This window comes from Miniopterus natalensis, chromosome 1 (assembly GCF_054644295.1).
Source record: "Miniopterus natalensis isolate mMinNat1 chromosome 1, mMinNat1.hap1, whole genome shotgun sequence".
Taxonomy (NCBI): Eukaryota; Metazoa; Chordata; class Mammalia; order Chiroptera; family Miniopteridae; genus Miniopterus; species Miniopterus natalensis.
In genome coordinates, this window is record NC_142081.1 from 145448688 (window position 1) to 145471878 (window position 23191).

At 32.8% G+C, this 23191-nt stretch overlaps 1 protein-coding gene across 1 annotated transcript in view; it reads left to right on the top strand.

The window, feature by feature from the left end:
* The window catches only part of STPG2 (sperm tail PG-rich repeat containing 2), a 129905-nt gene that overhangs the window by 30836 nt on the left and 75878 nt on the right, over positions 1–23191 (top strand). The window contains exon 5 of the mRNA XM_016211203.2: positions 1471–1582. Within this exon, the coding sequence (XP_016066689.2) occupies positions 1471–1582 (112 nt within the window). The remainder of the gene's footprint in view (positions 1–1470; positions 1583–23191) is intronic.

Consider the following 23191-nt stretch of genomic DNA (forward strand, 5'->3'; position numbering starts at 1 on the left):
CTTATCCCACTTCCATTTTCCTCCTATTTTTTAATGTTACTTTTCCTTTGATCTTTGTTATTTCCCCTGTTCTCTTCTTCTATAAGTATTTTTACTTTTGCTTCTAGGAATTTATCTGTACTGATTGTATTCCAGACTACAGTTATTACCATTTCTTTAATTGTCTGTTCTTTGGTTTTGCTATCTTCACTGTATATTTTTTATGGAGTTGTCTTGGTTCCTTCTGGCAGCTGAAATTTTTTTTACACTTTTTCTTTTTGACTTTTGTTTTGTTGGGTCAAATTAGAATTATTCTGGGAGATTTGATACAGTATAAAATGGAGATGCTTGGCCACTGTAAGTGAAAAGATGAGCTTACAGGTCGTTGTTTGGGAAAGACAGACCCTAAATGATATGTGACTCTTTTGATACCTCAAATATAAGTTTGTTATCTATAAAACTATTTGAGGTTTGGAAAACAAGTTCATTTATTAAATTTTGTGTAAAAAAATCAGTCAAATCAAAATTGAACAGTGAACTGATATGTTAAATGCATATTTAAATTATAGCAATGCCAAATTATTGTGATTATATAACTTAAATATTTATTTTTATATTTTCTATTATCTGCTTTTTAATCTGCTTATGTTCTGGATAGTTCATTGGAAATATCTCATATGAGATTTTTAAAAAATTTTGTTTAAGAAATAGAAAAAAATAGTAGTATAATTAGTATAGCCTACAATACTTGTAATAATAATAGCTAAGTTATTGTGTACTTATTACGGGTATGTAAGGCACTAAACACTTCATAATGTTGTTTACTTTAATCTTACAACCTTGAGAATTGTTTACTACTATTTCCAATTAGGTGGGGAATCTAACCTGATGCTTAGGGAAGTTAGGTGGTCTGTGTAAGGTCACACAACTAGCAAATAACAATGCTAGGATTCTCACCAGGCTGTCTTGGGCTCTTAATCACTGTTTGCTTAGTTTGTTATTCTTTCCTGAGGTTGTGTAAATTTCAGTGATAATAAGCTTCCCTTTCGTTTTCAAAGATCTTCCTTTATGCTCTTTTCTTGATATTTTTGTGATATAAATAGCATGGGACTATTTTCGCCATTATTTTAGTTAATGGAAATACTAAGGGATTTGAAATTTTAAAGACATTTTATCATAAATAGAACACACAGGAAATTTTTTGGTAGCTTTTAATTTAAACTCATGACATAAATCCCACACCCTATTTTCTTTTTGAAGTCATTATTAGAATAGTTTTATTATAATGCTCTGAATTGGAAAATTAAGAACTTCTCACCCAAATAAATAAATGCATTTTACAAAATTTAGAATATATTGGCCTAACACACCCAGATAATCTTACTGTTGCATACTTTTTAAGCAGAAAATGTTGGTGTAAAAATACTCTGTTGACTTATATAAATATTTATCTATTTGAAATTGAGAACTCAATTTCTTAATTTCTTAAAGGAAAAAGACAACCTATTATGAAAATATTAACATCAAGAAAGATCAACCAAAAAATTATTGCTTACATCTCCCACGATATTATGAAGTAATAATATTGCAGGAGGAAAAAAAGGTAAGTTGAAAAGTAACTATTTCATCTACTTTCCAGATTTTAAGATTATTGAATCTTATTATAGTTATGAACTAAGGTTAAAGTACTATTAGATCTTAATGCTAATTGTCACTCTGAATATTGTAGAAGAAGCTGTACTTAAAATCGCTGTCAAGTGATCACTGTCTCTGCTTGACTACCTCTTGTGATAAAAAAACCCCTCACCAACCCTAAGGGTTTTGTTTGTTTGTTTGTTTCAGTAATGTCAACTGTTTCTTGCAATTTCCTTTTTAAGCTGACTTAAATTTACCTGCCTGCTACCTACTTATTCTTTCTTTTCCTATGACTTCTTTTTGATCTCATTTTATCTTTTATAGTAAGAAATAATGTTCTAAGTACCTTCATGTATTCTCATTTAACTTCATAATAACTTATTTTCCTTTGAAGTTATCAAGGGATCTTCTTATGTTTGTGAATCTCTCTTTTTAAAAAAGCATATGATACTAGAACTAACACAATATTCTTGGTGTATTCTGATTAGTACCTAGTAGGATTTTCACCTTTCTTGATCTGGATAGTGTATGTTTATTAATATAAAACCTAACAGTTCGTTAAATACATTTTTTGTAGCTATGTTTCAGTTTACTCATTTGGAACTTGTAGGCAAATAATACCCTGAAATTTTTCCTCTTCAGTATATTATTATATTTAAACTTAAAAACTTGAAGATTAGTCCAGCTGGTGTTGCTCAGTGGTTGAGCATCAAACCATAAACTAAGAGGTCACCAGATGGGATTCATTTCTGTCAGGGCACATGCCTGGGTTGTGGGCTTGATCCCCAGTAGGGGGTGTGCAGGACACAGCCAATCCATGGATAGTTCTTTCTCATCAATGTTTCTGTTTCTCTATTCCTCTGCCTTCCTCTCTCTCTAAAAAAAAAAAAAACAATAAAAACATACTAAAAAAACTTGAAGATTATAGGATAACATTTAAAAAATGGATCCATTTAGAGCAAGGAGAAATGGTTTTCAGTTGAAAAGTTAATAACTATTTCATTAAGAATTTTCTCTGCATTTGATTTCCTTGGTCTTCTCCTGATTATTAACCAGCAATTAAAAATATTGTTTATAGAAGTATTAGAAAAACACAGTAACAAAATAATATAGTATCATTGTTTTCATAGAACAACAATTATAAATCTCAAACAGGATAAAAATTGTTAATTTAGAATCATGAGAGATATTGGTCTGTAGTTTTCTTTACTTGTAATGTCTTTGTCTGGTTTTGGTATTGGGTAATGCTGGTCTCATAGAGTGAGTTAGGAAGTATTCTGCTTCCGTCCTCTGAAAGAGATTGTAAATGTTTGGTAGAATTCACCAGTGAGTCCATCTGGCCCTGGCTTTAGAAGGTTATTAATTATTGATTCAATTTCTTTAATAAATATAGGCCTATTGAGATCATCTGTTTCTTTTTGTGTGAGTTTGGCAGATTGAATTTTTCAAAGAATTTGTCCATTTAGCCTAGTTTATCAAATGTATGGGCATAGAGTTGTTTGTAGTATTAACTGATTATCGTTTTAATGTCTGTGGGATCTGTAGTGGTACCCTCTCCTTCTGATATTAGTAATTCATGTCCTCTTTTTTTTTCTTAGTTTGTCTGGCTAGAAAGTTATAGATTTTATTGATCTTTTCAAGCAACAAGCTTTTGGCTTTGTTGATTGTCTCCATTCATTTCTTATTTTCAATTTCATTGACTTCTGCTCTAATTCTTATTATTTCTTTTCTTCTGCAACTGTGTGGTGATGGCTAGAAGGAGGGGGTGGGGACTGGGTGGAGGTGGGCAAAGTGGAGGGGGAAGGGGGGACATCTTGTAATAGTGTCAACAATAAATAAAAGCAATAAATCAGCTGATGCACTGACTCCTACAATAGATGGTGCACAAAAATTAGTTATAGGTAGTAGTATCTTGAAACTGTTTTAGAATACTCTTTTTTTATACAGAGCCCATTGCTCTTTCTATTGTTACTCTGGATCTCACTCAGATTTCTGGTTTGTATTGACTCTTTCATACTTCTCTTTTTGGCTCACTCTAGTTTGGCTGTCCTCCATGGTTTTCTTATCTTTATAAAGTTCTTTCTTTGAACTCTCTAGGTTCGGCTAATTCAGGACATTCACTTTCCTGTATCTACCTATAAGGGAGAAATTACCACACATGCTAGAAGAGGGGATGTATTGTTTTTAGATTCATTTCTCAACATGTTTTTTCTCCATATTATTTAGTTTGCCTCAAAATTCACCACTTTTTAAATGTACAAGTTTGCCTTTTTAAAAAAATCAGATTTATTGAGATATTCATATATCATACAATTCATCCATTTAAAGTATGCAATTTAATGATTTAGTATATTCAAAGAGTTATTCAACTGTCACCACAATCAATTTAGATTATTTAACTCATCCCAAATAGGAGTCATTCCCATTTCTCCCCAGTCATCCCAGCTCTAGGCAATCACTGATCTACTTTCTGTCTCTGTAGATTTGCCTATCTGGATATTTCATATAAATGGAACCATATAATATTTGTCCTTTTGTGACTGGCTTCTTGTACTTGGCATAATGTTTTTCTTATTGTAGCATATATCAATATTTTATTTCTTTTTGTGGCTGAATAATATTTCATTGTATGGATATACCATATTTTGTTTATCCATTTATTGTTTGATGGACATTTAGGTTGTTTACCCTTTTGGCTAAGAATAATAATAATTAGTATAGTAATATACTAAATAAAAGCATAAGAATAATACTGCTGTGAAATTTAGTGTACAAGTCTTTTTATGGACAAATATTTTCATTTCTCTTGGGTATATACCTGGGATTGAGATTGCTGGATAATATCATAACTCTGTATTTAATTTTTTGTGGAACTGTTTCACAAGGCAGGTGTACTATATATGATGATTGCCCAAAGTCTGAAGGTTCCAATTTCTCCACATCTCAGCAATACTTGCTATAGTTTATCTTTTTGATAGCCATCCTCGTGTGTGTGAGGTGGTATATCATTGTGGTTTTGATTTGCACTTCTCAAGACTAATGATGTTGAGTATCTTTTCATGCACTTATTGGCATTTATATATCTTCTTTAGTGAAATGTCTAGTCAGATCCTTTGCCCATTTTAAAATTGAATTATTTGTCTTTTTATTATTGACTTGTAAGAGTTCTGTAAGTTTGATTTTCTTTTGTCTGAACTTATGACTAATTTTAATAACATTTCTTGTATATGAAATCTTTACAAATATATTTAACTTATGTCCCCAATTAAACTGTTGTTCTTAGAGGACAAGAATCTTTCTTTCTCTTTGTTTCTTTTTGTATACCTATAGTTAGTGGAGTGAGATACATAATGTTTACTAATCTTTTGTAATTAATTGATTACAGATCTGAAAAATGAGCAGTTTAATTTTAAAATTTGAATTTGGAGAAAGAATTCTTAGTTTTTTCTTTCCTCCCATTTATTCTGTTGCCTTAGAAAAATAAGTTTTAAATCAGTAAATGAATTAAACAAGTATACTCTAGTGTCTTGGGTTTAAGCATTTTCTGATAGTCTAACAAAATAAAATATATAATATGAATATAATATTTTAATGAATGGTTGTGAGTTTTAAAATTTATCATTTCTTGAGTTCTACTTAATTCTGTTGTATACACGATGTTGTTTCAATACGTCTTTTGAGTATATTATGGCTTCTACTCTATTGTGAACTTATGTTAGAAACACAAATATTAACTTATATTCAACTTGAATATTTTTCACAGGAAAAATCTTGCCTTTGGCAATAAAAATTCTTTTTAACATCCTCCTTAACATTAATGAAGTCTTTATTTTACAAAAACATTTAACAATTGTTTTTATTGAAATTCTTTGATGTAGTAATGTGAAATTTATGAAGTTGCTATATTAGTTTATTTGTTAAAAAACAGTAAAATTTCACTAGGTGGCGCCAATACTTTGCATCTTCATTGACATAAAACCTTGTTTATTCATTCATTTCCCATTTTGTGACAGCTGGATGGACTTGGAGAACATTATGCTAAGTGAAATACGCCAGTCAGAGAAAGACAAGTAGCATATGATTTCACTCATATGTGGAATTTAATGAGCAAACTGAACTACCAAGCAAAACAGAGACAGACTCACAGATATTGAGAGCATGCAGACAGCTCTGGTTGGGGGTGGGGATTGAGCAAAAAAAGAAAATAATAGAGAAAACTTTAAAAAAAAAGAGAGAGAAGTGTTTAAAAATTATGTGGCAAGGTATGAAAACTTACTTTGTAGTTCTGAGCAAACCTAAATTGGAAATTTTAATTCTTTGGAATTCTGCCAAAGAGATATAACTTGGAACTATGTATTTAAAAATGTTATTTAATTTCTGGTTGTAAACAGAATTATAGAGCTGTCACATTTCTTTATTTATACATATACATTTTAAAAAATTGTTAGAATTTTAAAAGTTATAATTTAACGGTGTAATTTATGAACTAAGTTTTTCCCTGAATTAGTAGATTACCTAAATACAATTTACTAATCTTAGGTAGATCTCAAGTAGAAAGGCATGATTTCATATAAGTAAAAATATGCTAAAAAGATTAATAATAAGGACATAAGAGACAGAAATAATATATAGCTTTTTGTGATTATTTTTTGAAGCCTTCCATTACATTATTTTTAATGGTTTTGTTTTATGATTGGATTGTTCCATTATTTCTGATGCAGAAATTTCACCATTTTACTTTTCATTGCTAGTCTTTGTATTTATTAAATTACCTAATTGGTTGCCATTATAACAGGCACTTTGCGATTTATTCCAGTTAGTAATGTGTAATGGTGGCCTTGAAAGAGCTTTAATTTGAGGATAAACAAAGATTTAGGAAGACTTGCACAAATTAAATGTGTTTTTTCTTCTTCAAATACAGATTATCTGTGTTATGGTTACTGCATCAAAAGTCTGAGTGCTCACTTTTCTTGTTTTCTAAGAAAACTTTTCCAACTTCTAAGTTATGGGTTTCAAAGAGGAGGAAAAAAAGATGCCAAGAAAGATGGGCTAAAGGGGTTGAATCATTAAAAGATAAGTGGAAAATATTACATGTGAGAAAGAGATTGAAAATATTTATTTATTGCTTAATTAGTGATTCAATATCCTTGGAAGAGCACCTGATATCTTCAAGTCTGTAAAATAGTTTATACTGTTATCAGTGAGTTTATACACTGAAGTCATACTCATTCATGATAAAATTTAGGAACTATATAAAGTAAATGGATTTTCTTTTTTATGGTTTAGTGGTGAGGACTTCAGGCTTGGGAATCACACTGCAATTTCCTGGTCCACATACTAGCTGTGTGACCTTGGACAAGTTATTCTGACATTCTAAGCCTGAATATTTTTTTTCTCCTAAATCTCTAAAATATGAGTAATAATATCTACAAAAAGATTATTGTGAGAATCCAATGAGATGTGATTATATATATATATACTCCCATGCTGCTTAACACAGTGTCTGACACTTGTTAATACTCAGTAAGTGATACCTATTACTATTACTCATTTAATGCATATTGATTGAACACCTACTCCATGCCGTAGAAAGAAAGGTGATGAATAGTACAAAGCTTCTTGAATCCAGGAGTTAACACTTTGGTGGAAGGAACAAATAAGTAAACAATGGTATGATATTATCCAAATAAAATACACTGAAGCTTCAGAAGAGAAACTCATTGATTCTGCTTGGAGGATGATAGAAATCAGGAAAGGATTTCAAAGTATCTTTGAGTTGTATTTTGTTGAAGGGTGTATAGGTAATTTTTGTCAGATGGATAGAAAATTATAGGCAAAGAGGATGTGCAAAGCTATGGAGATTTGAGAAAAGCAGTTTTTATTTTAATCTATAGGTGATGATGAACCAGTGAATTCATGAACAGTTTTGTAATTTTAGAAAAATACACCAGTTAGCTATAAGTCAAATTGATGAGTTGGGAAAGGGAGGGAGGAAGAAGTCATGAGGTGATGATGCCTAGTGATTCATATAGTGAATGCCTATATTAAGATAGTGAAATGAGCCTAGAAATGAGGGGAAAGTGATGTATATTTGAATGTTAGCATTGATTTGTATCTAATAATTAATTTGATGTGGGAGGATGAGGGGAAGGAAGTATTAAGGATGACTCCTAGATTTCTCACTTAGAGTATGATGTGAATGGTGTAGAAAGTTGGAGAGAGAGAATATAGAAAGCATGCCACACTGTGTGTGTGTATGTAGTACTGGGGAATCAGATTATTTTAAGCATGTATTTGTTATATAGGCAGAAATGTTTTGTATTTTTTTAAATCCTCACCTGAGAATATTTTTTTCCATTGCTTTTCAGAGAGAGAAGGGAGAGAGAGAGGGACAAAGAGAGAGAAACATCGATGTGAAAGAGACAAGTCGATTGGTTGCTACCCACACGAGCCCTGTCCAAGGAGTGCTGGGGATCAAGCCTGCAATGGAGTTATATGCCCTTGGCTGGAATCGAACCTGGGACCCTTTAGTCCGCAGGCTGATGGTCTAACCACTGAACCAAACAATCTAGGGCTAGGCAGAAATGCTTTGAAGGTAGTCAGAAAATTGAGAATGTGGACTGGAGATTTAGGAATTATTTTTTGGGCTAAATTATATAATTCAGAAGGAGTGAGGATTGAGCCAAATGTCAAAAAAAAGTTGACAACATTTTTTTTTTTTTTTTAAGAGTAGGCCACACCCAAAGGCTTTATTTTATTTATTTATACTTTTTGACATTCAATATTATTTTATATTAGTTTCAAGTGTATAGCATTGTGATTACACATTTATATAATTTATGAAGTGATCCCCCCTATAAATCTAGTACCCACTCGGCACCATACATAATTCTTATATTATTATTGACTATATTCTCTATACTGTGCTTTATATCCTGTGACTTTTGTAACTACCAATCTACCAATTCATACTTCTTCATCCATTCACCTTTTTCTTTTTTAAAGTAATTTATTTATCTTCACCTGAGGATATGCTTTTATAACCTTCTTTTTAGATGGAGAGGAAGGGAGAGAGAGAGTGAGTGAAAGAGAGACAGAGGAAGAAAGAGAGAGAGAAACCTCGATGTGAGAGAGAAACATAGATCAGTTGCCCTCTGTATGTGCTCAGATCAGAGATTGAACCTGCAACCTAGTTATGTACCCTGACCAGGAATTGAACCCACAATCTTTGGTGTACAGACAAAGCTCCAACCAACTGAGCCATCTGGCCAGGGTATCCCTTCACCTTTTTCACTCAGTTCCCCACCCTCTCCCCATTAGGCAACCGTAAGTTTATTCTCTGTATCTATGAGTCTGTTTCTGCTTTGTTTGTTCTTTTATATCGTTCTTTAGATTCCACATATAAATGAAATCGTATGGTATTTGTATTTCCCTGTCTGACTTCACTTAGCATAAAACCCTCAAGGTACATCCAGGCTGTTGCAAATGGTAAGATTTTATCCTTTTTTATGGTTGCATAATATTTTGTTGTATATTCGTACCACACCTTCTTTATGCAGGCGTTTATCATTGGGCACTTAGGTTGCTTCTGTATCTTGGCTAGTGTAAATAACACTGCAGTGAACATAGGGGTGGATATATTATTTCAAAGTAGTGTTTTGTATTTCTTCAGATAAATACCTAGAGGAGGAATTGCTGGGTCATAAGGTAGTCCTATTTTTAATTTTTTTGAAAAACGTCCATACTGTTTTCCATAGTGGCTGCACCAATTTGCAGTCTAACCAACTGCGCATGAGGGTTCCCTTTTCTTCGAATCTTCATCAACACTTGTTTGTTGATGATAGCTATTCTGACAGGTGTGAGGTGATATCTCATTGTGGTTTTAATTTGCATCTCTCTGATGATTAGTGACGTTGAACTTCTTTTCATGTCCATTGGCCGTCTGTATGTCCTTTTCGGAGGAGTGTCTATTCAGTTCCTCTGCCCATTTTTTTTTGTTTTAAATATGTTTTTATTGATTTCAGAGAGAGGAAGGGAGAGGGAGAGAGAGAAACATCAATGATGAGAGAGAGTCACTGACTGGCTGCCTCCTGCATACACCCTACTGGTGATTGAGCCCTCAACCCGGGCATGTGCCCTCACCAGGAATCAAACTGTGACCTCCTGGTTCACAGGTCGATGCTCAACCACTGAGCCACGCCAGCTGGGCCCATTTTTTAATTGGATTGCTTTTTTTTCTCTTGATGTTAATTTGTATGAGTTCTTTATAAATTTTAGATATTAACCCTTTATCAGATGTGTCGTTGGTGAGTATGTTCTCCCAATCAGAAGGTTGTCCTTTCGTTTTGTTGATGGTTTCCTTTGCTGTGCAAAAAGCTTTTAGTTTGTTATAGTCTCATTTGTTTATTTTTTTCTTTTGTTTTCCTTGTCTGAGGATGTTAAAGAGTTTACCCCAGTTAGAGAAGAGGGTAAAGATTGGTGGTACAGAGGATTGTGGTGTCTGGTATTAGGAGAACAAATCTAGGTAGGCCATCCAAAGTAGCTTTGGACCAGAAAGAGACTTTTGGCAGAATTAGATTGCTCTCAGATCTTTTCCTTTGTTTTGATCTTCCAAGTGTCCTGTCTGTTTCTGATACCATGCCCTCTTTGCACTTTCTATACCTACCCCACTCTCAACCTTGCCACTTAAATTGTATACTAAGCTTGTCATTAAATTAATGATTTTTAGTAGACACCCTGAAATCTCCTGGTTTTCATTTTGTTTTGGGAAGATTATGTGCTTGGATCACTAAAGCATTGTTAGGTTAGTAAATACCATTTAAGCAAATAGGAGTTGAATGAAGATTGCAGGTATTTGATTATGAAAAAAATACACAATCTTAATTTTTTGCCTATGGGATATTACTTTTTCCTCATATATTTTTTTCTCATAGATTAATCCTCATTTGAGGCTATGTTTTCTTTTTTTAAATTGATTTTAGAGAGAGAGGAAGGAAAAGGGAGAGAGAGAAACATCGATTGGTTGCCTCTCAGATGCACCCTGACTGGGGATTGAACCCATAACTTGGGTATATGCCCTGACTGGGAATTGAACCCAGGACCTTTTGGTGTACAGAATGACACTTCTATGGGGTATTTATTATACTTACTCATACGTATCTTTTGCTTTTTTCTGATGTTTAGCCTGTTTCATATATCCATGCTAGCTGAACAAATGGCCCCTACGTAAGTGACATGTTGCTATAAAACACTGAGTGATTATGATATAAATCAAGGAGACTTCACTTTCAACTTTGAATATGGAAAAAAGACCATGGGAATTATGAATTAGAAAATATGGATGAGAAATCTTGCTTCGTCTCTTATTAAGTGTGGATGTTGAAAAGTAACTTAATTTCTCTGAACTTTTTTATTGATAAAATGGGAGTTATGACAATTCCTACTTCATAGGATTGTCTCATAAGAAATGAGATAATGCATGTGAAAGCATCTGTTTCACTTAAGGCATTACATATATTGTTGCTATTAAAAATTCATATCTTCTTTCCTAATGTAATACCCTAAGACTATTTGAGTGACAGAAGCAGCCACATGTAGTTCATTTTCATACACTGTTTTTGAGGATAAGAATGTGATAGCTACATCACTGCCTTTACATGAATAAAATTAATGTTTGGTGTATTTCATAATGTGATTATCCTGCCGCTGTATTTAGTTTTAATTTGAGTGATCATATTCTCTTCTTCTTTTAAAAAGTTCACATTGAATTTTTTATTGGATATTTTAGATTTGTTAGCTTAAAGGAACACCCTTTTTTCTCTTAAAGTAAGTATTGCGATGGTGTATGTGTGTGTATGTATATGTTGTATGCATGTACTCACATATGAATTATAACTTTTAAGGATTGCCAGCTCATCTCAATGAAGATCAATTATGATTCCCGCTCCAGTAAACTGATTTACTATAAGAATAAATAGTCCATTTGTGACTGAAGCAACAGCTGGTTGTTTTAAATTTTCTTATATATAGAAAGTGAAATTTAATAGTTTATAGATAGAAACTTCTTCAAACTTAATTTAAACTATTTCTCATAGCTTTATGCATAAATATGCATATTTTTATAAGTATGCTTCCACTTTTTTGACTGTATATAGTTTTTATATGCATGTTTTTTAAAGAATCATTAGATTTTCTTTAAGAGTTTAGGTATAATGTAATACAGATTTTATTCTGAAAAACAACTGCTGAATTTATCATTCTTGAGTCTTACCCACAGCATCTTTCAGAAAGTAAAATGACCATCTTTAAACATTTTTTATGGGTGTATAAGTATTTCATTAATTGGTCTCTGTAAGTGAACATTCTTTTTGGAAATGGAATGAAATAACTTTATTTCAAAGCAGCTATTGACAATAATATTTTAAAAAGTAACATTTTAGAGAGATTGATATTTGTGATAAAGTTACATATAAATATACCTAAAGAGTTTCATGACATAGAAAAATATTACTTTTGTGTTTCATATATTTAGCATTGCTGTATAATAATATGGAGTTGATATCTAGTGAGTCAGTCAGTAGAGAAATTTAGGAGGAATTAATTTTTCAGTAGTGCTAGCAAGGTTATTTTAAAAGACCTAGTCTAATAAATAATAGTAATATTTTGTAAGAATTGATAAAGACAAGTAGTAAAGAGTGAGTTTATAAGAAAAAGTGAAAGCAGTGTCCTGGTAAGACTAATGAGTATGTGAAATACTCATCTTTTCTTTCAAACTAAACCTTTTATTTAGGTGATCAATCAGTAAAGAGTGGCAGGTAGTGACCATTAGGTGGATTCATTAACACCCTGCAGCCTGCTTGTACAGGGTGACTCACATCTGTCTTCATTAGAAGTTTTCTAGTTGCCAGTAGTGAACAGATGGGTCATTATTGCCAATACTGCCCTCTGGGCCTACCTGGAGGACATGCAAAGTCATCCTGTACAGGGCATGTGTCCACATTTACCTACTAGGGTATAAGCAAAATATTTTGAGTAATAGTGATATATTAAAATATTTTAAACCAGAAAGCTCTCTATGTAGACTTATATTTGTAAACAATTTGTACAAAATATTATTTTGGAGAAGAAGGAAATTATTTAAATATATATGTATAACTTGTGAACATCTGTTAAAACTAGGATATAACTGAGTTGTAAATTAGGCATAAGTTGATAAATTTTTATTTAGGTTATTTGAATTTAATAGTATATTGAAAGACTTTAGTAGAAAAATAATATATAATATATAGTTATTATCGATGATGCTTTACATCACAAGTACAACGGAGTTCAAGATTTCCTTCCATTTTTCAAATAGAGCTCAAATAAGATTATGCCTTATAAAATATGATATTAAATTCCAAATTTAAGATAGTAAAAGCTTAGAGATCTATATATTTAACCCGTCTAATTGATTTAAGTAAAAGGGAAATTATATTCTTTTCAAAATATGCAGTTCTAACATTGAGTTTATTTGGAGACTATTTACTTCAGTGGCAGGAGGACTTTTGTAAGGGCAGATAAGTTACATTTGTTGTAGTATCTGGGTGTAAATGATGGGAAGATATTGACTGCACACATTTATCTTTGCACTCCTGCTTCTCTTTTTTATCTACTGAGATGCCTTTGTTCACTATTATTTAGGTTCACCACAAATGTAGGCTACTTGGATATAGACAGGCTACTCTTCATAAAATGCTGCAAAGCAGTATTTTATATCTAGTGTTCTTTTTTTAGAAATCTGGAGTCTAAGGTCCTGGGAAATTGGAATACTTAGCAATTCTAGGAATTAATTTTTTCCTTAAATCTGACAGCTGGCTAGTGGTGAAAGTCAGTTTCTAAGAGAAATATGAGGGCTCCTGAATGATAAATGATAATAACAATAATAAAAAATAATAAGGCTAGCTTTTCCTTTATAATATTCTTAGAAGATATCCTTTGCCTAAGGAGTCAAATGAGGGTATACTAGAAACACAGTGCCCCACTTTTTGTTAAAAAGTATGTTTTCTTCAGGAGGTTTTTTTCTTTCAATGATCAACTTGCTTTACATTTGGGGAGAGAAAGATTTTTAAGAATCATATTTCTTTATTTTTTATTTGTTGATTTTAGAGAGAGAGAGAGAGGAAGGGAAAGAGAGAGAACATCAATTTGTTGTTCCACTTATTTATGCATTCACTGATTGATTCTGTATGTGCCCTGACCAGGGATCAAATCTGCAACCTTGGCATATCTGTTGTTTTTTTCCTTAATTTTTTAAATTGATTTTTAGAGAGAGAGGAAGGGCGGGGGGGAGAGGGACGGAGCGAGGGAGAGAGAGAGAGAAAGAGACATTGACTGGTTGCACACACCCTGACTGGGGATCAAACCTGCAACCTGGGTAGAACCTTGGCATATCTGAAGGACGCTATTACGAACTGAGCCTTTAAGGATCATATTTGAACTGACATGACATTCAAAGTCTGTGTATGAGATAAAATTTTTTTCATTCCCACCCTGACCAGGTGGCTCAGTTGTTTGGAGTGTCATCTTGTACACCAAAAGGTTGTGGGTGCGATTCCTGGTCAGGGCCCATACCTAGGTGGTGGGTTCAATCCCAGGTCGGGGTGTGTATGGGAGGCAACTGATCGATGTTTCTGTCTTTCTCTCCCTCTTTCTCTCTCTCAAAACAATAAACATATTCTCAGGTGAGGATAAAAAAATTTAAAAAAATTTTTTATTTCAGGAAATAAAGCATTAAATTTTCAGTTTTCAAGGGAGCAAAGGAAATAAAAGAATTAAGAAAATGTTGTGAGGCATATATATGTACAATATCTTCTACCATTGTGATTCTCATCGAAATAGCTAAAACTTATAGAAGGTCATTAGAATAACATGAAAAACTTTAGTCTTCTTTATTAGCTTACTAGGGAAGCCATAATAAAATACTATAGAGTGGGTGGCTTAGACAACAGAATTTTATTTTCTCAAAGTTCTGGAGGTTGGAAGTCCAAGATCAAGGAGTTGGCAGTTTTGGTTTCTTCTAAGAGCTGTATTCTTGGCTTAAAGATACATGTTCATCTTCTTGCTGTGTCAACACAAGGCTTTTTCTTTGTGCACATGCATCCCTGGTATCTCTTCCTCTTCTTATAATGACATCAGTCCAAGTGGATCAGGGTCCCACCCTTAGGACATCATTTAACCTTAATTATGTTTTTAAAGTTCCTATTTTCAAATATAGTCACACTGGGGTTTACGCTTCAACATATGCATTTTTTTGGGGGGGACATAATTCAGTCCATAACGTTCTGTGAGAGTAGGAATATTTAATGTTAGTGAATTTTGCTTTTTGCTTTGACTTTTATTGTATTGACTTTTATTGGTACACTTAGACATTTAGGATTTATCAATACAATAGTGTAAAATTAATGTTTTATAATTTTTAGCAACAATTTTTTGTTTGATCATTTTTCTTTCTTAATTTATCATTTAAGTTGTGGGGTACTGGTTCTCAAACTTATTGGCATCAGGACCTTTTTCTGCTCTCAAAATGGTTGAGAGCCTAAGGAACTTTTATTTAGGTGGGTCATATCTATTGATATTTGTTGTATTAGAAATTGAAACAAATATTTAAAATACAAGAAGAGCCCGGCTGGGCGTGACTCAGTGGTTGAGCATCGACCTAGGATTGAGGCTATCAGGGTTTGATTCCTGGTCAGGGCACATGCCCGGGTTGTGGGCTCAATCCCCAGATCGGAGGCAGCCAATCAATGACTCTCTCATTATTGATGTTTCTCCCTCTCTCCCCCTCTCCTTTCTTCTCTCTGAAACCAATAAAGATATATTTAAAAAAAACCCCACAAGAATATACAAGTGTTCACAAGAGAGCAAGAGTCAAATAGGCAAACAAAATCTTAGTATTTTCTAGAGTCTGAATGTGTCTCCCCGAAATTCTTATGTTGAACCTAATCCCCAGTGTGATGACATTTGGAGGTGGGGCCTTTGAAAGGTGATGAGGACATGAAGGTAGAGCCATTTTGAATGGGACTAATTCCCTTACCCCTTCTACCCTGTTTAAAAACAGTGAAAAGATTGCTGTCTGTGAATCAGAAAGCAGGCCCTCACCTAACACTGATTAATTTTCAGCCTCTGGAACTGTGAGAAAAAAAATTTCTGTTATTTAAGTTACCTAGTTTATGATTTTGTTATACCAGCCCAAAGGGACTAAGACAGTATTCCAATTAAATAATTTTGATCTTGAGGATTCCCTGAAAAGATATCGGGGACTCCCCAGGGGTCACTGGAACAAACTTTGAGAACTGTGTGACTGTAGGGTTTTTGAAGTTATAAATAACATTGCTTTGTTTATTGATTAAATGCCTAGATCAAAGGGCCTTTAACATATGTTAGCTAATTTAGTAGTAAAAATTCACCAAATATAATATAAAGTATATTTTAATATACATGCAACTTTTAATAGAATGAGTTTTTAGTTAATAAAGTACAATTGTATCCTTTCTTTAAATATACAATGACATTGTAATTGGGAATGAGAATAGGTTTCCTAAATATACCTGTTAAAATTATAGTGACCTTTAGAGTTATTACTGATATTTGCAACCCTTATATCAAATGTCTTCCAGTATTATACTCTTAGCAGTGAACATGAGCACTGACTAGATTGAAATGGCAGTTTTAGACAGACATGAACTTTGAAATACCCATAACTGCTTTTAATGTAAAAAATTACACATGGCCAGTCTTGACATTTGTTTCAAATGATTCTAAAATCTCTATGAATTTTAAAAACTGTTTAAGAAGCATCTTCTTACTTGAATTTGCCTCAAATGTTCATATGGAAACAAACATATTGACGTTTTTCAATTGTGATATGAAATATGAGCTAGAAAACAGCTATTTATGAGATTAAGCCTACAACAATTATTTATTTATTTATTTATTTATTTATTTATTTATTATTTATTTATTTATTTATTTATTTGTTACTGATTTCAGAGAGTAAGAGAAAGGGAGAGAGAGATAGAAACATCAATAATGAGAGTCGTTGATTGGCTGCCTTCTGTATGCCCCCTACTGGAGTTGGAGCAATCGGGGCATTTGCTCTGACTGGGAGTTACACTGTGACATCCTGGTTCATGGGTTGATGCTCAACCACTGAGCAAGACTGGCCTGGAAAGGCTATATAAATTTTAATAAAAATATGAAAGACTTCTCTCTTATTAAACTGTCTTTTGGGTTTTTAGTTCTTACCTTCAGTTTTTCATGTTGAATTATTTCGATGCTTTATCATTCGTTTGTTTCTTTAATGCCTTTTAAAATTGTATGGTTTTTACTTATTGAAGATTTTACAAATTCTCACAAGGGTTTCAAACTTCATAGTTAAACTCTCATAAAAATAAAAGTTTTATGAGTTGTTCTGAAGGATAGAGGTGCTTCTTTTTATAATCTATAGAATACATTCCAATTATTGAGGCTGGGTTTTATTATTACATGACTCATTTTTCTTTTCATTTAATATTATTCAGTCACATGCTTTGGTATCTTAAGAAAAGTGAAGAATTCTGGTTCTGGCTATGCTTGTAGCTTGTATCAGCTACAGATGTGCTGCTGAGAGCAGTTGTAGAAGCTGGATCAATTATGTGATTTCCAAATGGCTGAAGGCAACAGAGAGCAACCAGAGGAGATAGCACATAAGGAATAAAGATTCCAGAGAGAAAGAAAAATGCATGGAGCTTAAGCTGACATTCTCTGGACCTTTTTACATTAAGATATCTTTTGATTTGTAAGTGACATAGGAAGAAAGGCTGAGGTGTTAAGCAGAAATGCTGGTAAAATTTTTCATCAGTCTTACAAGGTTGGAAAAACAAAAAATTGAAATTCAGGAATATCAGGGTAGTCAAGGCTTGAGGAAGCCAAGAGTATTGAATAAAGGGAACCACAGAAAAGTAATGCTGCACTCTGTGCTGTTATTTTTTTCCTGCAAGTTTTGTTGATTTGTAAGATGTGCAGGCAGGAAGCCAAGAATCCAAGTAGAAAGTGGCAGCTAAACATGTAGCCTTATTTAGAAGCTTCATGGTGCTAGAGAGACAGAAAATAGAGATGAGGTACTACCCAGAACAGGGGCCCTGGAAAATACTCCAGATTTTTAGGAAAAAGAGCAAACAGAAAATAGATTAGCTTCCACAAAGATTTAAACTCAGCATTAAAATTTCTCAGTCCCTGATTGGCCCAAGATGATCTACCGCTATTTAACTGTAAGACACAAGAACAGTAAATTATCTCTGCAAGCAGATAACATCATTCAGGGTTTATACATTTTTCCATATAAAATATTCAGCATTCAATTACAATGCAAGAAGACATCAGACCCCCTAGTTGATAAAGATATTTGATTTTCAGACTCAAAATGATTGTGATTAACGTGCTCAAGAATAAGAAATGAGCTGAAGAATTTAACAGAGAACCAAGTTTATAAAAAAAATCAAATGGAGATTTTAGTACTAAAAATATAATACATAAAATTAAAAACTCAGCTGATGGATTTAACAGAAGATTAGAACTAAGAGATCTTTTTGTCATTTTACTAATCCTAGAGCAGAAGAGAAGATTTGTAAATTTGGAGCATAGTTCAGTATATTTATACTTTAAAACACAATTAAAATATAGAAGGCACAGAAGAGAGCACAGGAGACATGTGAAACATGTGTAATTGCAGTCCCAGAAGGAGAGAAAAAAGAGAATGGGGCAGCCCTTGACCCTTTGGCTCAGTGTTTAGAGCATTGGCCCATGGACTGAAGGGCCATGGGTTCGATTCTAGTCAGGAGCATGTACCTTAGTTGCAGTCTCAGTCTCCCGCCCAGTCAGGAGCATGTGGGAAGTGGCCAATGTGTTTCTCTCACATCGTCTTTCTCTCTCTCTCTCTCTCTTCCTCTCCCCCTTCCACTCTCTCTCAAAAACAATGGAGAAAATAACCTCCGGTGAGGCCTGAAAAAAAAAGAATAGGGCAGAAGCACTGTGTGAAGAGATACTGGACAAGAATTTTCCCAAAGTGACAAAAGTCGTCAAACCACAGATTCAAGAATCTCTATAGACTTCAAGCAGAATAAACACAAAGTAAGCTACATCAAGGCACAATATGTTAAAATTGTTGAAAACTAAATACAAAAGAGACATTCTTAAATGTGGATAGAGAAAAAGACACAGTACTTGCAATGGAGCAAAAATAATTCTCAGATGATTCAACAAAAATGATGGAAATCAGAAGGCAAGAGAATGATGTTTTTAAAGTTATGAAAGGAAATAGCTGCTAACTTATAATTATATACCCAGAGAAGATATTCTTCAAAAAATGGAGAGGAAGTAAACTATTTTCATTATCAATTACATTTTGATAAAATAATCAAAACAGTTATTGCAGGCAAAGTAATTTTAGGAAGTAGGTTACCTTTTGGATCAGTTGTTTTCAGTGGGAAGTGAGAAAAAAGATCATATCAGAATATACATACATAGACTCCTAGCACTGCAAAATAAAAATCAAAATTCTGTAGGAGAATAGATATTTGAGGGGAAAGGATTTATACTGTTTGAAAAGCTTTGCCAGTTATTCTGATATTCCTGTCTTTTGCCTCTATTTTGGAAGTTGATATTCTCTGTTTTAGCCATGATTTATGTGGTCTCCTTTCAAATTTTACTTGAAATATATTTGCAGTGCACTTGTAAGAAAGCAACAGTGCTTTATAATATGCATTGGCAAGTTTTGTTTTGTATTTTATTCTTAATTTTATTGTTATTTTATATCATCACAGTTATTTTTCGAATTATGAACATTGCCAGAATATTTTGAGTGAGTACTAAATATGTACTTACATTAAAAATAAGATTGTGGCATAGTGTCTGTCATGTATGTATACTTAATACGTATTAATAGTTGCATCAGAGTCTGCATGTTAGATTCTATGAGTGAATTACAAAGAGGCAGGGTAAATGATTTTTAAATAAAGCATAATATTTGTCTTAATATTATACAGAATAAAGATAATAATTTGGGCTTTAACCCTAAAAACAAAGCTGAAAGATACAGGTCTATTAGGAACTCTTTTGTTTCAGTGCTCATTGTTGAAAACCTTTAAAAAATGTATTAGCCCTATTGCTTATATCTTTTAACTTTATACCTAAGTCATGTAATACAAATAATAGATAACCAGGATATGGGTGCTTTTAAGATATAAAATAAGATGTTGAACTTTTTAATAAGTTGACATTGTCCTCCTTTCCTGATCCCTAAACTCCATGAAGCCATTGAATCTTCTTGATATTATTGGCTGAAAGATGATTAAGACATTAACTTACTTTAATAGCAGAAATACAGACTGTCTGGCTTCCAGATATAGAATAATAAGCAATACTATTCAAAATGTTAAATAATTTAGTTATTTATTTTAAATAGCTAAATTATTGTGGTTGGCTCATTGGTTTGAAGTTTTCTTTAAAATTAAATATTATATAGCTATATCAATAATTCTATGAGTTTACTTCAGGACAAAGTAATTTCTTTAGTGTTTACATTGTAGAGTTCAGACTTTTATCAAGCACTTATCTGAGATCAAGTTCCAGATTGCCCTCTGAAAAAAGCCTACCTCTCTCTATAAAATAAGCAATTTTAATTTCCTATTGTGTGTTTTTATCTGAGGATAATGTTGGACTCAGCCAGCTAGACTAGTTGTTTAGATTTCTAAAAAGGAGAGAGGTGAGAAGGAAACATATTCTCAATGTTTTGTTGAAATTGATGAGGCCATGTGTGAATCTTGAGCCTTCTGACATCCATAACTGCTAAATTCTTAAAAAAAAGGAATATAGTTTTTTCATGTTTCTGAATACATATTTTACATTTAATAAAACTGACCATATTGATCGTCAGAAATAATAAGCTTGTGAATAAATAAAGCAGTCACTTGTAAAGTTATAGGTAGAGGGAATAAAATAGGCAATATGAGTGCATGTTATTCACTTAATAGTGAAGGTGATTTATGGATATTACATTTTCCTGGCTTATAAATGGTAGCATTAATAGTTGGTCTAGTAGAAAGAGGATATATCTGCTGCCATTTCTGCTGTCTTTTATCAGTGTTGCTACAGATGAAGATATATTTTCTGGTTAGATATGGGTAAAGGAATGGGACATAAGCTCTTTTCCAAATGGAATAAATATTAAAGTATGGCATTCTCTTTAAATTTTGACAAATAACTTCTGCATTAAGATATACTATATATCCAGATTCGATTTGTCTTTTGTGAGATCCAGATTGGATTACATTTTCCATCAAATGTGTAATTAAAAAAATTTTTAGGCACTAAGGTCACTGAAATATGTACATAAGTGATATTTAATTATATTATAAATAATATATTTTTGATTTATAAACTAAACTTCCCTCAGCTATGATCTATATTTGATACATATTGTTTTACTTCTAATTAGCTGAAGACTCTGAGGCTTCAAATTGTTGAGTATGTTTAAGTCCTAGTATAATCCAGTAGAGAACATTACATAAAATGACTTCTCTCTACTCACAGAATACATTATAATATAGTGCTTTACTAAACTGCATATAGATATTGAAATTAAAACATGGATACATATACCTGCAAACTCAATTACCCTGATAAAGTTGCAGCTATAAAACATACAGCTTACACATAGAGTGTAATAGTCTAAGTCAACATCATAACTAATAGTGGTCTTCTGAGTGCATCTGTATTTAAACTCTATTGCCTTATTGATTAAATAGCAGCAATAGCCTAGATATTGGGGCAGTTATTTAGGCAAAGTATCTCTGTATCATTGAAATGGAAGATGGGAGGTGAGGGAGTGTGACTTATCTATATTTTTGGATGGAATGATTCAAGTATGTATTTGTTTACTCTGCCTGCTCCTTATAGGTATATATTCTTCTTGGCAGATGCATTGGGTGACAATAAACCAAACTCAATCAGTCTTAAATAGAAAGGGAATTTACTGGCACATTTTAGAGTAGGTTTAGCTCAGGCACTGTTTCAAGCTCGAATGATGTCACCAGGACCTGGCTTCTCTTTTTGCTTTTGAGAACCTCATCTATATTTGTTTTGTTCACAGATAGGATTTTCCTAATAGTGACAAGATAGCTGTTGCACCTAATAGCCTCACAGTCTCTTGTTCAAGTGTAGTGAGAAATTAGTATTTCTGCTCCTGGATAATTCAAACAAACATCCATTTCGAATAATCTATTGGTTTGTGATGTTTACTTATCATGTATTAAATTCTTATATACATTTTTTTGTTGTTAATCCTAACCCAAGGATATTTTTTCCATTAATTTTTAGAAAGAGTGGAAGGGAGGGAGGAGGGGGAAGACAGAGAGAGAGAGAGAGAAACATCGATGTGAGAGACACATGGATCAGTTGGTTGCCTCCCACACATGCCCTGACCAGGGCTGGGAACCAAACCTAAACCCAGGTACGTGCCCTTGCCCTGGAATCAAACCCACGTCCCTTAGGTCTGAGGGCCAACATTCTAAACCACTGAGCAATGCTGGCCAGGGCAGTTTCTGAGCTACTTAGATTGTTCACACAGCTAACATAGGGCAGGGGTGTTGCGGAAGAAAATTTTTTTTTGTTATTAGAACTTCTTTGAGAATAGTGTTATTTCAGAGGATGGATGTGATAGCTCTTCCAGATTGTTATTAGAGAATTGTTTATAAACACTTGTAATAATGTTTATAAGAATTGTACCTTCTTGGTACAAATGAAATTGTTTTTTAAGTGAAAAAAGTAAAAAACTTATAATTGGCTGTAAGTGGTATAGAAAAAATATTTTATTTAAAAATCTTTAATAACTGGATTTCTTACAAAACTTTTTTTAATTCTAAGAGATTTTCAAATAAACCCCTTAGTTCTTCTGTATATATAATCTTTGTAATCGAAATGATAATTTGGCTTTTGTCTTTGCCAGCATTATTTTTGTTTTGCTGTTTTGTTGCCTTGGACAGAAATTGCAACAATATTTAACTATAATGGTGGTATCTGACATACTATTCTGTTTTTAATGGGAATGCCTTTAGTTTTCCCCTTTAAGCATGGCATTGATTTCTAGCTTAACATGAATAATTTTTATAATTTAAAAATATTTATTATTTCTGGTTTTATAGTATTTTTCAATTTGGAAAGTATGTTTAATGCTTTTTTTGTTATCTAATAAGTGGTATAGAAAAATGAGGTCATAATGTGGTAGATCTCATTAAACGTGCTGACATGATAGATTTTTTTGAGAGATTTTCTTATATGAAGCCACTTTTGAATTTTTGAGGAATGGGAGGCAATTCTCTTAATATACCATTGAATTGATTTTGCAAGTATGTGCCTGTCTCACAGAACTTCTCCCTGGCTAACATTTCTCCAGTAGAGACTGCCTGTTTTATATGGATGCAGTAATGTTATAGAATGTACATCCTTTAAACACAATACAAAACTTTCATCAAATGATATACAGGAGAAGTCTTTAGGTACA